Source organism: Eptatretus burgeri, chromosome 15 (genome assembly GCF_056783735.1).
Source record: "Eptatretus burgeri isolate ZD-2024b chromosome 15, Ebu_testis_v1, whole genome shotgun sequence".
Taxonomy (NCBI): Eukaryota; Metazoa; Chordata; class Myxini; order Myxiniformes; family Myxinidae; genus Eptatretus; species Eptatretus burgeri.
The window spans coordinates 5,362,324-5,377,327 of record NC_140975.1 but is presented as its reverse complement, the minus strand read 5'-3'; the positions used below and the strand labels follow the sequence as shown (position 1 = coordinate 5,377,327).

General features: G+C 43.6%; 1 protein-coding gene across 1 annotated transcript; it reads right to left on the bottom strand.

The window, feature by feature from the left end:
* Nucleotides 1–421: 421 nt before the first annotated feature.
* LOC147011386 (thread biopolymer filament subunit alpha-like) lies at nucleotides 422–12,135 on the bottom strand. The gene is made up of 10 exons (XM_085856920.1): nucleotides 11,556–12,135; nucleotides 5,521–5,735; nucleotides 4,905–4,965; nucleotides 4,141–4,236; nucleotides 3,878–4,054; nucleotides 2,346–2,471; nucleotides 2,138–2,251; nucleotides 1,855–1,961; nucleotides 1,419–1,714; nucleotides 422–1,154 (listed from the first exon to the last, which is right to left on the bottom strand). Exons 1-10 carry the CDS (start codon nucleotides 12,099–12,101, stop codon nucleotides 1,129–1,131), a joined length of 1,764 nt encoding a protein of 587 aa, XP_085713046.1. The 5' UTR covers nucleotides 12,102–12,135; the 3' UTR covers nucleotides 422–1,128.
* Between the last annotated feature and the right edge of the window lie 2,869 nt (nucleotides 12,136–15,004).

Below are 15,004 nucleotides of genomic sequence, written 5' to 3'. Positions count from 1 at the left end.
GTCATCCACCTAGTTTTGTAATAATCCATCCACAATGTCTGGATATATCATGCTGTGTATCATTTTTGGCACTATCTCTTATTGGTGAAGAATCAGTTAAAAAATAAAAATTCAGTATCTGGATCTTCACCTTTTAATTATAAAAAGTTTCACTGTAATTGAGAATTGCTGCAATAAAGGGTCAAAGCATCAACACACGGAATGGAATGCATGAAGGATCTGATTCATGAATACCGTGACCTTTCATGAAACACAACCTGAAGGTCACCTGAGATCCTTTCAATCTTCAGCCACTTTTTCCATCCCCCAGTTTACTGGTGAAGAAAATGTCATGTCATTTAAATTCGGCTTTACCGATCAATTAATGGTGTATTCCCTTGAAATGATGACACCATCTTGGAAGCGAAACGAGACAAACATCTCAAGAATGTGCTTTTATTGTGTCTCTATCATCAAGACGAGTCAAGATGAAGCCAGAAGGTCTGCAAAAGGAGCACGAACTGCAAATAACATGCAAGGTAAATTCAAAGCCAAAAAAGGTAACATCGTTAAAACATTCCAAGATATATGATTGTGCACAATACCGGATGTAGAATGTGTTTTGTGATGAACGGCCTGGTAACATATTGAGGAATTGATGGTTTATGTGAGTAATCGAGACTATGCTATGGTCCATGGATGGACAGTTCGTTTGTGAAGACGAGAATTTAAACATTGCGCGGTAATCAGGAAACACCACTGATGAAATGTTGCGCACGTTTGTTTTGGACCCAACCTGTATAGCACGATCCGTACCTCATGGCATAAACAGTTCTCGGTTGTTGATTTTTTTTTTTTTTTTAAAGCGATATTTAAGCCTCTCAAGATAGTGTTTGGCTCTTTATCATGCGAATGCCTTCTTGCGTCACAAAGGCAGCGTGCAACTTGCAAAGCGAAATGAAGTAAATGAGGATGGTAAAGAGCTCTGCCATTTTGAAAGCATGGCCTTCAAAACCATCCGGGGAAGGGGTGGGGTCCCGAATTGCAGATGTGGTGTTTGTGATACGTTTGTGAAGCCATGAAATGGTGAAAGTGTTGACATCCGACTCCATGGCACCCACGATATCTGCCGTTTCACTCTTTGCGATGTCAAGCCATGTGGACCGAGGAAAGGGCTGCAAGGAATCGAAAACACAATAGATATCAATTACAATGGGTGCAGTATTTTTGACATTGTTGGTTCGTTTTTCAAAATGTATGCATCTTATATAATCATGATTAAAAGCAATGGTTATATGCCTCCACCCCCCTCCCCACTCTCCCCTTCCCAAAACTAAGAAAGTAACAATTTTTGTGCATCGGGTATCATTCAAAGCACTACTGTGTGCACGTCCTATATGTATTTCCCAATGTATTTCCCATGTGGCCAGAGCAATTACCAGAGCTAGACTTGAAGTAACTGCTGTCCATCATATTTTTGCTTCCAGAATACGAGTAGTCACTTCCCCCATATCCTCCACTCCCATGCCACTTGGACTGACTGCTCAATTGGCCGAGACTGCTTTGACCATAGCCTGTCCCGCGTGCATAGGATCCGAGCGAAAAGGCTGTCCCGTGGCCCAGAAGCCCCATGGCCGCACCCGTCGAAGATGCCGCGTCACCGCCGCCACCTATGATTGAACTCATGGCGGTGCTCCTACCACTGGTAACAGTGATACCTCCTCCGGTATGAAATCTGAAATACATCCAAAGAGTGCACTGCATTATACCCATGAAGAATTATTTTCTTTTGTACCAGCACCAAGGATAGTGATGCTGACCTTCAGTGGCGGAAAAGGACAAAAACTAAGTGCGCAAAGCCCAATGTGTCCTGACCTCATCTCCTCGCCGTCCAGCATCTTCCTGTAGGCCGCAATTTCAAGGTCCAGGGACATCTTCATGCCCAACAATTCCTGGTACTCTCGGGAATACTGAGCGATTTTCTGATGGAGGAACGTGATGTGATTGTTAAAAGTCAAAAGCTCCACACCCATGTAATGAATGGGACATCTTTTGAATTATTGGGTCTCCAAAAGCCAATCGATTAATTATTATGAATGACTTCCGGGGGGGGGGGGAATAAATCCAGGACTTGCTCTTGCATTTGGCAGAAACATACCTTCTTTATATTGTCCAGCTCCATTCTCAGTTTGCTAATCTTCTCATTCCAGTTATCAGTCTGGATTTGCACACTTGCTTCCAGCTCTGTGATCTGTGTTTCCATTTCGCTGTTCTTCAAGAAAGAAACCACCAACAGCAAACAATGACGTTTTCAGAATAAAGGAAACCCGACGCGGTGTTTGATGTTTGTGGAGGAGTTCGGATACCTTCACATTCAGACGGGTTATCTCCCGGCGGGTGCTCTCAATCTGCATCTTGTACATATGGATCTCCTCCTTTGCTTGTGTGAATGCCACCGCGGTCGGCTGGTTTGTGATAATCGCCGCGTTGATCTGGTGGAAGGAAAAGGTTTGCCTGCTTTAATAAAATGAGAGAAATCAAACGTGGTGATTTTATGGTGAAGCAAGATGGAATTTTACAAAATCCTTGTATGTATATATATATATATATATATATATATATATATATATATATATATATATATATATATATATATATATATATATATATATATATATATCTAAAACACGCAAAACAATAATCGCAAATTCCTGATACGCTATATAATTTTAGGTTGCGGAGTGTGGCACCTGTAATGTCAACACGCGGTGTCCTGACCCCACAACCCAAAGTTTGCTGCAGGTGATTCACGATACAAAGTTTACCTGGATGGGAATGGGTCTCCATGTGAAGGCTTTGAAGATATACAAACAATATATTTAAGAGAATAGAAGTCTCAGTGTTATGTTTCTGTATGAGAATAGATATGCAACAATGGCCTCTTGTTACCTCCAGTTCACCACTGAAGGTGGGCGGGGGTTATGTTTTCACCCCTATTTAACTGTTTGTTTGTGAGCATGATATCTCTAAATGGATTCAGACGAAATTTGGTGGAGATGTTGAGTGTGTGACCATGACAAAATATTTAGTTTTTGGTGAAAATCTGGATCCGGATCAGGATGCTAGTATTTTTAAGTGATTCTTCACCTTTGGGAGATCGGGCCAAAAATGATATATATCACGATATCCACCAAGTTTCATCCAAATCCGTCCACGACTTTTTTGAGATGAGTTGGGAAGGTGACAAGAAGAAGCCGATTAGATTTTGGTTCACGTCCGGATGCAGATTTGGCCTTTCGGTGGGATACAGAACGTACACCGTTTAGCCTGGCGGAGGTATGAGCTCTACTGAATACCGTTCTAGTTTTAATCATGTCTTCCCAATCGTGATCGAGTCACTGTTATAAGATAGAATAAATACAGGTCATCTGCAGCTGAATATCATTATAGGTTATGAGCATATAAATTCGAATATAGGTCATCAGCACATGAATATGGATGTAGGTCATCAGTATATGCCTGAATATTAATAGGTCAAGCAGGTCATGATTAAATTAATACAGATATATAATATATATATACCTGAATATTAATATTGATCATGAGCATAGTGTATTAATAGGTCATGAGCGTATTAATATAGGTCATCAGCACATGAATATGGATGTAGGTCATCAGTATATGCCTGAATATTAATAGGTCAAGCAGGTCATGATTAAATTAATACAGATATATAATATATATATATATATACCTGAATATTAATATTGATCATGAGCATAGTGTATTAATAGGTCATGAGCGTATTAATATAGGTCATCAGCACATGAATATGCTCGCTGAGAGCAATATTTGTCTGTGTCCGATTCTGCTTGTATCCATTTTTCTATCCACCGACCTTGGTCTCAATGTTGCTGAAAGATTCTTGGCGACTCTTCAAGGCCAGAGCCTCATAGTGGTTTTTAACTTCGCTGATGGCCGTAGTTAGGTCCCATGCCTGCTTCCTGTTATCCAATTCAATGCTGACAGCCGCAGTGGATCCTCCAGAGATAGCCGTATGTACTTCATGGACACGCTGTGAAGAGGAGACACTGGTCATTTCCATATGTCTGGGTTGTAAATACCTGGGATGATGAAGAGGCAATGTTGTGAAAGGTTTACCGCCTGGTAGATCTGCTTCAGCATGCTTATTTGGTCTTCAGTGGAATTGACCTTGGTCTGTTGGTCTACAATGGTCAGGTAGGTTTTGTCAATGTCCTGGAAAAGCAATAGGAAAGTTATCATTATTATTCTTATGTGTTGAAATATTTTCTGTTGCAGTTGATAATAAGTCATCATCATCATCATCATCATGGTGTCGGCTTAATGGTTCGGGTAATGGGCTTGGGATCCCAGGATCCTCAGTTCAAATCCCGCTAGGCTGTTGAATTAATACCAGGTGGGGTTGATTCTGCCTGTCATTCTTCCGAGGTCGGCAAAATGAGTACCAGCTTGCTGGTATCCTGTGTCGGAGTGGTGACCCGTCCAGGATTGTGCCCAATAGCCAAGGAGACTGCTTAGGCAGCACCAACGCTCCGCACGGAGTATGGTCCCGATGGATGGATGGATGGATGAATTATTATTATTCGTGCAATAGAGAGCATAAAAAAACACCTCATTGGCCAAGACACCACCATGATTTCGACGAGAAACCCAACACTAAGACGTCATTGCAAGGACAAGAAGATAATGTGGAGGACAGTGGGGATTGGGAGGTGCAGGGAAGGGTAAAGGATCACCCTTATCTTTTCTCATTTCTTTGTGCAATGGCTATAGCTCAAGGAGAAGCTTGTACTTAAAATACATGAAGGACGAGGATGTTGGAGAACACATGGGATGAGCTTGTTTTTTTTTGTGTTTTGGGAAAATGAGATGTGTGGTTTTACCTCTTTATGCGAGTTCCATTCGATCTCCAGCGTTCTGTTGATTTCAACTTCATCTGTGTATCTGCGTACATGTAGGTCTAGGTCACTCATCACTACTTTCCTGCTTACCAAGTCCTTACTTTGCTACTTTACAACCAACAAGTCACAAAACTTTCCACTACTTTCCACCCTAACACGTCACTACATTTCCACTACTTTATGGCATACCTAGTCACTATTTTTATGCTACTATCTAGTACGCAATTTCACGCCTGCTCCTTATTGGTTTCCAGGTTTTCCCTCCTGGGAAAACCTAATCCATCTAGTTTTCCACCCCATTTGTCCTAATTCCTACCCCCTCCATTGTTTGTTTGTCCCAAGTCTCCCTCTTTGACTCCACTGTTGGTGCTTCCTAGCTCCCCCCACCCCCCCCCCTTTCTCTACTGTTTATTTTCTCATGATCCGTTCAGTGTACTAGCTCTTCCACGAGCCTCGACTCTGTTTCCAAAAAAAAAAACAACTCGCTAATTATTTACAGGTTGGTATTCCTGGTCATCAATACACCTGGTAGTGGTAGTTAATGCTCCACAACATCCACATTTCATCAAGCTCACCGAACCAGCTCCGCTTGTCTTACTTGGTGGTGAATTCCTGGATGATTCCTCGCAGATGGTCGATTTCATTGAGCAACGCCGTCTTGCTGGTCTGCAGGCTGTCGATTTGAGCGCTGTACATCCCTGTGATGGAACTCGCCACCACCGCGGTGTTCACCGAAACATTGGGGTCATTGGGGTTCGTGTACATGGAGATCTGAGCCTTGAGGATTGCATTGTGCTGCTCCAAGTTTCGCACCTGAAAGTCACGCACAAGAAGACCATCATCGGGGCATGACCCCTTGCTACTTTATTAACATCATAAATGCTACACCTCCATGCTAAATCTCAACCACTATTAATGTAAATAAATGTATATACTATGGTCCACTAGATGACAACTTTTCTACATAATGTCGCGAATATTTAATCGAGAGCAGCAAGAAGTCAGTTGTAGACCCCTTGGTCACCTTGGTTGTTCAACCCACGATGAGGTCCAAACTGTGGATAAATCATGAACCGTAACTTGGATTCTAACTCATTCTTTTATCGATACTCTCCTGTTGGTATGACGTCACCAGCTATGGCTACAGCGTCAAAACACAACGACGTGGGCATTTAGGACATCATGGTCCACAATTATTGATATACAAGACCCGAGAAGGACCAGCTGTGTGAGACACAACTTGAAGTTGAATCTATGAAATTAATGCAAAAATCATGATGTGCTTGTTTCATCCAAACGCCTCCATTGATACCTTTTTATGGGATCTCAACATCCATTTTTTTTTTTTTAAACAATTATCGGAAAAACATCCAGATCTCTCATCAACAACACACCTTGATAATTATTCGCTCAGAAACAATTGCTTCCACCGTGAACCTGAACCGTTGAAGGGAACGATGACAACACCTGACAGGTGTACAGGTTAACACATGCCTCATAATCTAGATGTGTTTTGGCCATTTTCTCCAATTATGTCCGAGTAATCTCGCTGTCTGTCTGTCTGTCTGTCTGTCTGTATATCTGACCGCAATGCATTTGGTCATTAGGTTGTGCGATGTTGCCCCTGACACCCTTACTGGCCGATTGTGACCTTTATTTGACGCATCACCCCCATTCATAACAGTCGCTAGCATCGTTTAATATACGCGCATGATGGAAATTTGGAGAAAGCTGGATGTACTTACACATGACAGGTGGATAGGCTAAGAGTCGCTAACTTGGTCTGCATACCTACCGAAAGTAAAAATTATTAAAACCATAATGATTATGACTCGTGGTGGACTTTTGGTGAACATTCATGATCAGACTTCTTTAAATATCCCTAACCTGCACTGCTTCCCAAAGCTCGAGGTTTCAGCTTTTAACCTAATCCATCTAGTTAGTTGCCCCCATCCATCTAGTTAGTTGCCCCCATCCATCTAACCCATCCATCCAGCATATACAATGTCTGCCTCTTTCTTTTCTTCCCTCAAGCAAACTCAACCTGGTTGACTTCTCCAGACTTTGTTTTCTGCATGCATGTTGTGTCCAAAGTATGACAGTTTGTGTGTTAGTATCAACACTTCTAATGTCCACGTTGATCTAATTTCTTCAGGTGCTGATTTGTTTGATACCTCTGCCAATGAAGGTGAGCGAGGTTATGTTTTCACCCCTGTTGCATGTCTGTCTTCTATTCGTCTGAATGTTTGCTTGTCGGGCTGTGAACATGATATTTCAAAAAGTTGTGGACGGATTTGGACGAAACTTGGTGGACAGGTTGGGTGTGTGATCAGGACCAATTGGTTCAATTTTGGTGAAGATCCCGATCTGGAGAAGGATATGAGAATTTTTTAATTTTAGAAATGATGCTTGACCATTGAGAGATAAGGTCCAAAAACGAGATATAACATGATTCAAAAAGTTGTGGACGGATTTGGACGAAACTTGGTGGACAGGTTGGGTGTGTGTGTGTGTGTGTGTGTGTGTGTGTGTGTGTGTGTGTGTGTGTGTGTGTGTGTGTGTGTGTGTGTGTGTGTGTGTGTGTGTGTGTGTGTGTGTGAGATGAGGACCAATTGGTTCAATTTTGGTGAAGATCTCGATCTGGATTAGGATATGAGAATTTTTTAATTTTAGAAATGATTCTTGACCATTGAGAGGGACGAAACTTGGTGGACAGGTTGGGTGTGTGATGAGGACCATTTGGTTCAATTTTGGTGAAGATCCCCATCTGGATTAGGATATGAGAATTTTTTAATTTTAGAAATGATTCTTGACCATTGAGAGATTGGGTCCAAAAACGAGATATAACAGGATGTTTCAAAAAGTTGTGGACAGATTTGGCCGAAACTTGGTGGACAGGTTGGGTGTGTGATCAGGACCAACTGCTTTAATTTTGGTGAAGATCTCGATCTGGATAAGGATATGAGAATTTTTTAATTTTAGAAATGATTCTTGACCATTGAGAGATAGGGTCCAAAAACGAGATATAACATGATGTTTCAAAAATTTATGGACGGATTTGCATGAAACTTGGTGGACAGGTTGGGTGTGTGATCACGACCAATTGGTTCAATTTTGGTGAAGATCCAGATCTCGATTAGGATATGAGAATTTTTTAATTTAGAAATGATTCTTGACCATTGAGAGATAGGGTCCAAAAACGAGATATAACATGATGTTTCAAAAATTTATGGATGGATTTGGACGAAACTTAATGGACAGGTTGGGTGTGTGATGAGGACCAATGGGTTCAATTTTGGTGAAGACCCCGATCTGGATTAGGATATGAGAATTTTTTAATTTTAGAAATGATTCTTGACCATTGAGAGATAGGGTCCAAAAACGAGAGATAACATGATGTTTGAAAATTTTATGGATGGATTTGGACGAAACTTAATGGACAGGTTGGGTGTGTGATGAGGACCAATGGGTTCAATTTTGGTGAAGACCCCGATCTGGATTAGGATATGAGAATTTTTTAATTTTAGAAATGATTCTTGACCATTGAGAGATAGGGTCCAAAAACGAGATATAACATGATGTTTCAAAAATTTGTGGACGGATTTGGACGAAACTTGGTGGACAGGTTGGGTGTGTGATCAGGACCAATTGGTTCAATTTTGGTGAAGATCCCGATCTGCATTAGGATATGAGAATTTTTTAATTTTAGAAATGATTCTTGACCATTGAGAGATAGGGTCCAAAAACGAGATATAACATGATGTTTCAAAAATTTATGGACGGATTTGCATGAAACTTGGTGGACAGGTTGGGTGTGTGATCACGACCAATTGGTTCAATTTTGGTGAAGATCCAGATCTCGATTAGGATATGAGAATTTTTTAATTTAGAAATGATTCTTGACCATTGAGAGATAGGGTCCAAAAACGAGATATAACATGATGTTTCAAAAATTTATGGATGGATTTGGACGAAACTTAATGGACAGGTTGGGTGTGTGATGAGGACCAATGGGTTCAATTTTGGTGAAGACCCCGATCTGGATTAGGATATGAGAATTTTTTAATTTTAGAAATGATTCTTGACCATTGAGAGATAGGGTCCAAAAACGAGATATAACATGATGTTTCAAAAATTTGTGGACGGATTTGGACGAAACTTGGTGGACAGGTTGGGTGTGTGATCAGGACCAATTGGTTCAATTTTGGTGAAGATCCCGATCTGCATTAGGATATGAGAATTTTTTAATTTTAGAAATGATTCTTGACCATTGAGAGATAGGGTCCAAAAACGAGATATAACATGATGTTTCAAAAATTTATGGATGGATTTGGACAAAAGTTGGTGGATGAGTTGGTGAGATGATGAGAACAAGCCGATCCGATTTTGGTTCAGGTCAGCAGATCCGGCCTATCCGTGGGATACAAAGCGTAACCTGTTCAGCCTGGTGGAGGCGTGTGCTGCACCGAGCGCCTTCTCGTTCTTTTTGCATTCCATATTGTATTTAACACTCGTCTCCAACACCACGTTTAAAAACTGTCAGTCTTCATCCTTTCTTTCTTCTTCACTCTCCATCACTCACATCCAAACATTACAACTGGAAATACCCGATCCTTCACCAGCCTCCTCTTGGTTTGTTTTGTCACATCTTCATCTTTCCAGATCTTTATCAATCCTGACATTGCTGTTCTCAAAGCCAAACGAAGATTAATTTCTCCTCTACATTCTCCACTCACTTCAGTCTGAGAACCCAGGAAGATGAAACATTCCACTATTCACACCTGATCGTGTCCCACTCTGAACACCTCGATCTTCTCATTTGACAAAATTTAATTATTATTTTTAGATTTTAATAACGATCAGATTTTTCACTTTCCTTATTCACTTTCTGGAGTAGTTTCATCAAGATCCCTTTACTTTCTGCCAACAGAGTGGCATCATCAGCATACCTTAGGTTGTTGATTGGTCTTCCTCCAATCCTGACTCCAGCCTCCATGTCATCCAAGTTCGATTTTTAGTCAAAATTGTTGTAACCACAAATTAATCAGTTAATTCCGTCCGATGATAGTGGCATGTAAATGATAATATTAATAATACTCGACGGTATTCATAGAATACATACCCCGTGCAGTCTTGAGAAGGACTTGGTGCGAGCCAACTCTTGTTTGAGGTTTATTTTTTCTTCTTCTTTGACGCAATATGGGTGCCACACCACGTTACCGATGACGTCATCTTTATCAAACCATATTTCCCATGGGTAGTTGATCAATTCGTTAAATTTTGCATTGATCGGTTAAGCGGTTTCTCCTACGAAGATTTCCCGCTTCGATCCAATATGGCTGCCGGACCACGTGACGCATGATGGTCATTTTAATGAAAATCCTGTTCATATTTCAAGTCAATTGGATGAAAATTGAGGATTTCAGAAATTTTTGGCCGGTGTTCACCTCGAAAGTGTGATCGCATTATCACATGGTCATGTGACATGTGGTAAAGTTTCAATATCCTTTGCTGAACGGTTTTCGATGGACGGTCTTCACAAAATTCAGACAAGTATGACGTATGACGGATGACATGCGTATTCACGTACGTACGCTACCGATCGCTTAACCACCGCGGTGACGTGCACGCTCGCGTCTCAGCTGTCTAGCCTGGGTTCGAATCCCGACGCAGCTATAAACTGTCATACCGGTGTTTCACAGGTGGGGTGGTTCTACTGGCAAGCTATCGCAGGCACCCTGAACAAATGATAAATTCCTGCCCCAACTACTGCTGGAGGTAAACCACCCCGCATGACCCCAGGATAAGTTAAATTTTTTGAGAGAAAATGTCCTGCACCGACCAGCTTCATTGTCCTGCAGGTGATGCGTGGACATCAAGTGCAACATCACTCGGCCAACGACACAGGACATCAATTGAAGGGGCACGAGAAACCGCATTTCATATTTGCAAAACAAATAGTTCTATGAATCACCGACACCGCAAGTAAATTAATAAAGTTTATCACCAATGGAGCATAATGTTGGCCATTTGTGACGTCATCAGTGTCACCATGGTGTTCACACTTCACCTGAATCAGGATGAAATGTTGAGATGACGATGCATCATAAAGCAGAATGGAATGGGGAAAAAATGGAATTGGAGGAAACACCAACAGCAGGGTAAAAGTGAGAGGGGGAGAAGGATGCATGGGGTGAACAAGGTGAATGGTCCGCAGTGAGAAGAGGCAGGGGAAAGTGGGGATGAAACGGAAAAGGAACGAACCAACCGACAACTAACAAACAAAAACAGGTGAAGAGGGGGGGGGGGAAATCACAATAACCTGAAAAAAAGGGAATGCTTGGGAATTGGGTCATTTGGGGTAGAAAAGATCATGAGTACGTGGATGGGGGATGACCTGAGGTAGTGGCGGATAGCTGTGTTGAACTTGAAGCCCTGGAGGGAAGAGCGACACTTGACAGACCGGGGAAGTTGGTTCCACAGGTGAGAGGAAAGAACAAATGAGTGTGCAGGTGCGCAGTGAGCCTGGATTTTTGGGATCTGCTCTTCCACGGGCCTGGATGCCTGTATTTTCCAAAGCAAACAAAATAAAAACAAAACACCATTTCACCATTTCGGGAGGTCCTTGTATACCTTGTCGAGTAAGGAAGCGAATTGGCTGTTGAGGTTCTGCAACTCGGTGTTCTCGCGGACTCTGGAGTTTTGGACCAACTCGATGTTCGGAAAGGTCGACGGGTCGATATCAGGCACATAGGTACCGATTTGGCCGCTCGGGCCAGAAGGTAGAAAGTTGACGTTGATTCCATAGTTGCCCACACCGATCTGATGACCACCGATGCGCGAGCGGTACATGGACGTAGCTGCCCGGAGAGCGCCGGCCGCACGACCACCACGCAGGGGCACGAGCGCCGACCCCGCCAGGGACATCGCGTTCATGCTCGACCCAAGGTCTTGCATTCGAGCCCCATGATTCAGCATCCGAGAAAGACCCATGCCTCCGGCCATGGCACATCTGCCGAAGGCGTTCACAGCTCCGCCGGATCTATCGCTATGCTCGGAGAGCAATTTTCCGAGACCCGAGCCCGAGTAGATGAGACCATCTCGCACGGAATGTCCCGACACCCGATGGGAGATGCTATGTGAATGGCTAGCGGAGCTAGTGCCCTGGCTTTGGTACATGTTTATGGTCCTGGTCCTCCGAAGATGGGTCGATCACGCTGCGCTGCGACAACTTATCATAGCTTTTATACGGACACATTTTGTTTTCTGGTACCACCTGGCACCACGACCCATCAGGACGCCAAACCAACACACCTGTGGACTTACAACCAGGTGCAAACACCCTCGGGGTCAAAACGCCAAGAGAAACGCATTCAAAGTTGGTACAGTATTAGTATTAGCAGTATTATTATTAACTCATACTCGCATATCTCGGACGACTTAACCATTGTACGACACAACCAAATAGTAATAACCCATTGTATGCACCACTTGATATATGATGACATAACCACCACCGGGATGTTTCATTTTTCAAAAGGAAATGTTCGTTCAATTTACAATCTCCAAATAAAAACATTGAAAACAAATAATAATCGCTGGGTCGTTGTGGGGTTCACATCATGGAATGAAGGTGCTGGAGAAGAGGATAAGGAGGAAAGTGAAGATTGACCAAATGCAGTTTGGATTTATTTCAGGAAGAGGAAGAACTTGTTTCTTGGGGTTGGTGATGTGGACAAAGCATTCGATAGGGTTCCACGTCCAGTAGTGACATGGGCATTGAGGAAGTCAGGAGTGGAGGGATGGTTGATCAGAGTAGTGATGGCCATGTACGAGAGAGAGAGAGCGCACCGCTGTAAGGACGAAGGATGGGAACAGTGATGAGTTTGAGGTGAGGGTAGGAGTGCACCAGGGGTCCATACCAAGTCCACTACTATTTGTAGTTGTGATGGAGGTGCTGGCTCGGAGGGCAAAGGAGGGTTTACCGTGGGAGTTGTTGGATGCGGATGATTTGGTGTTGATTGCAGAGAGTATGGATGGACTGAAGGAGAAGATGAATAAGTGGAAGGACCGGGAAGTGGCCGTGTGCTGTGTGCAGGAAGGGTGTCGGAGTGAACTCCATTCGATGTACAACGTGTGCTGAATGGGTTCATCGAAAGATGGAGTGGTGTGAGAGGGTCATTAACCAGTATGACCAAACTTAGGGGGTGATGGGGAAAATAGGGTTCGGGACTTCAGCTTTAAAATTTGTCCAAACTGTACCCTTGATTATCATCGAGTTATTAATGCCATGAAACTTTCCTTTAATAATAATGATAATAATAATGATGATAAAGTTGATCCGATGATGCGATGGCGACGTTGATGATGGCGGCGATAAAGACGAGTTGATGGAGATGATGGCGATGATGATGTTGGGAGGTTTGAGGGGCTTATTGCGTTGATCAGGTGAATAAATGTGGAAAATCGTTCACCAACCCACGAGTATTCGAGCGCATTGACCGTAATCGGTAAACCTTGCCTCGATAAAATCATCCCACGACAGAGAGAATCCATGAAAGGGAAATCCCTCCTTCCTTCCTTCCTTCCTGTACTGCAATTTTAATAAATAATTACTTTAAAGATTGTTTTAATAAATCCGGAGGTTTCGCGCTACCGAAGCAATCTTACAGTGTACACCGACCACCATTATACACTGTAATTACACGACGTCGAGTCGCAATTTCAGAGATGGAGGCTTTTATTGATCGGTACAAAACCAATATGGCTGCCTTCTGGTTTGGGAATTTTTCCGCGTGTTGGTCGAATCGACAGCTTCGGCTTCCACCTCACTGAAGCTGACTTTTACGAACTGGATTCGTTGTGTTTTATGTTGCGTCATCTAAGTGTTGTTGTTTTATTCCCCGCAATATTTCCTGTTAATTTGTTTGTTGTTTTATCATAATTCGTTTCCTATTGTCAAGGCCTGAACAGCCTTCTTCGAGGCCTTCCTCGGATAGAAAGTCTATCTCGCTGTTATCCTGGGTATCTTGTTCTATTGTTGTGGGCCGGGGTTCGGTGGCGATAAACGACCACTCGGGGGAGCAGTAGGGTCGTCTCCACTGACCACCCCTGAATTTAGGTCGTGACTCTCGGATAAGTCCGAAAGGTCACGGGTCCTTTAGCGGACCGTGGTCGTCAATATTTCGACGGCGTGAGGTCGGGTCCACTTGTCTATTCCAATTTACCCAAGTACTCACACCGTCGAGCTACCGGGGAAACCACACCCTCGGCCAACTCTGTCCGAACCGAGTCACATGTTCGGACTCAGGTCCGGCGTACCGAACGGAAGTTACCAGAGCCGCGGCGGTCCCAATGACAACTTGCGGCCCCAAACTGCCTCACTATTTCTCAAGCCCGCACCATGCTGGGTCAATGGTAGAAACGACAGGCAACAAACTCGAACATTGAACAAGAGGGTTTATTTATAAGGGAGGGAGAAACAGAACAGAATTAATCACAAATAAAATGCAATGCACAATGAACAAAAGCACTTCACAATTTCTACTTACAGACGGGGTCCACGGACACACACACACCCAAAAGAAATGGACCTCATGGGGTCTTTATTCGGTCCCTCAGCCCAGGAGGGAAAGGCGAGCTGGGGACCAGGGCCTTGTCGGGTACCTCTCCGCCTCGTGCGGTCACACCGGACTTCAACCACCACGCTGGGACTCGAACCCACGTTCCAAAGTCCACGGACCCACGACCCTGGCTGCTCGGCCTCTACCACCACGATGAGCCACCACGAAAGACCGCAGACCACGACGAGACCAAGCCACGGCGCCAGACCAGAAGCAATCGGCCACAATGACTGCTCGCCACCAGACTGCCATACTCTGGTCTTGACAACCACTCTACTCTTCTTGCCAGGTCCGAGGGATTTTCTTCCCCTCCCACTCGCCTCCTGATTGGACGGTGGCATCTCAGAGGCCCGCCGCCCCAAAGAGGCTCTGTGGTCGCTTTCGGCATACTGGCCTACCATTGGCCGGGGCACCTCGACCCTGCTCACCCTTCGCCCTTTGGCTGGAGGAAACGCTCCA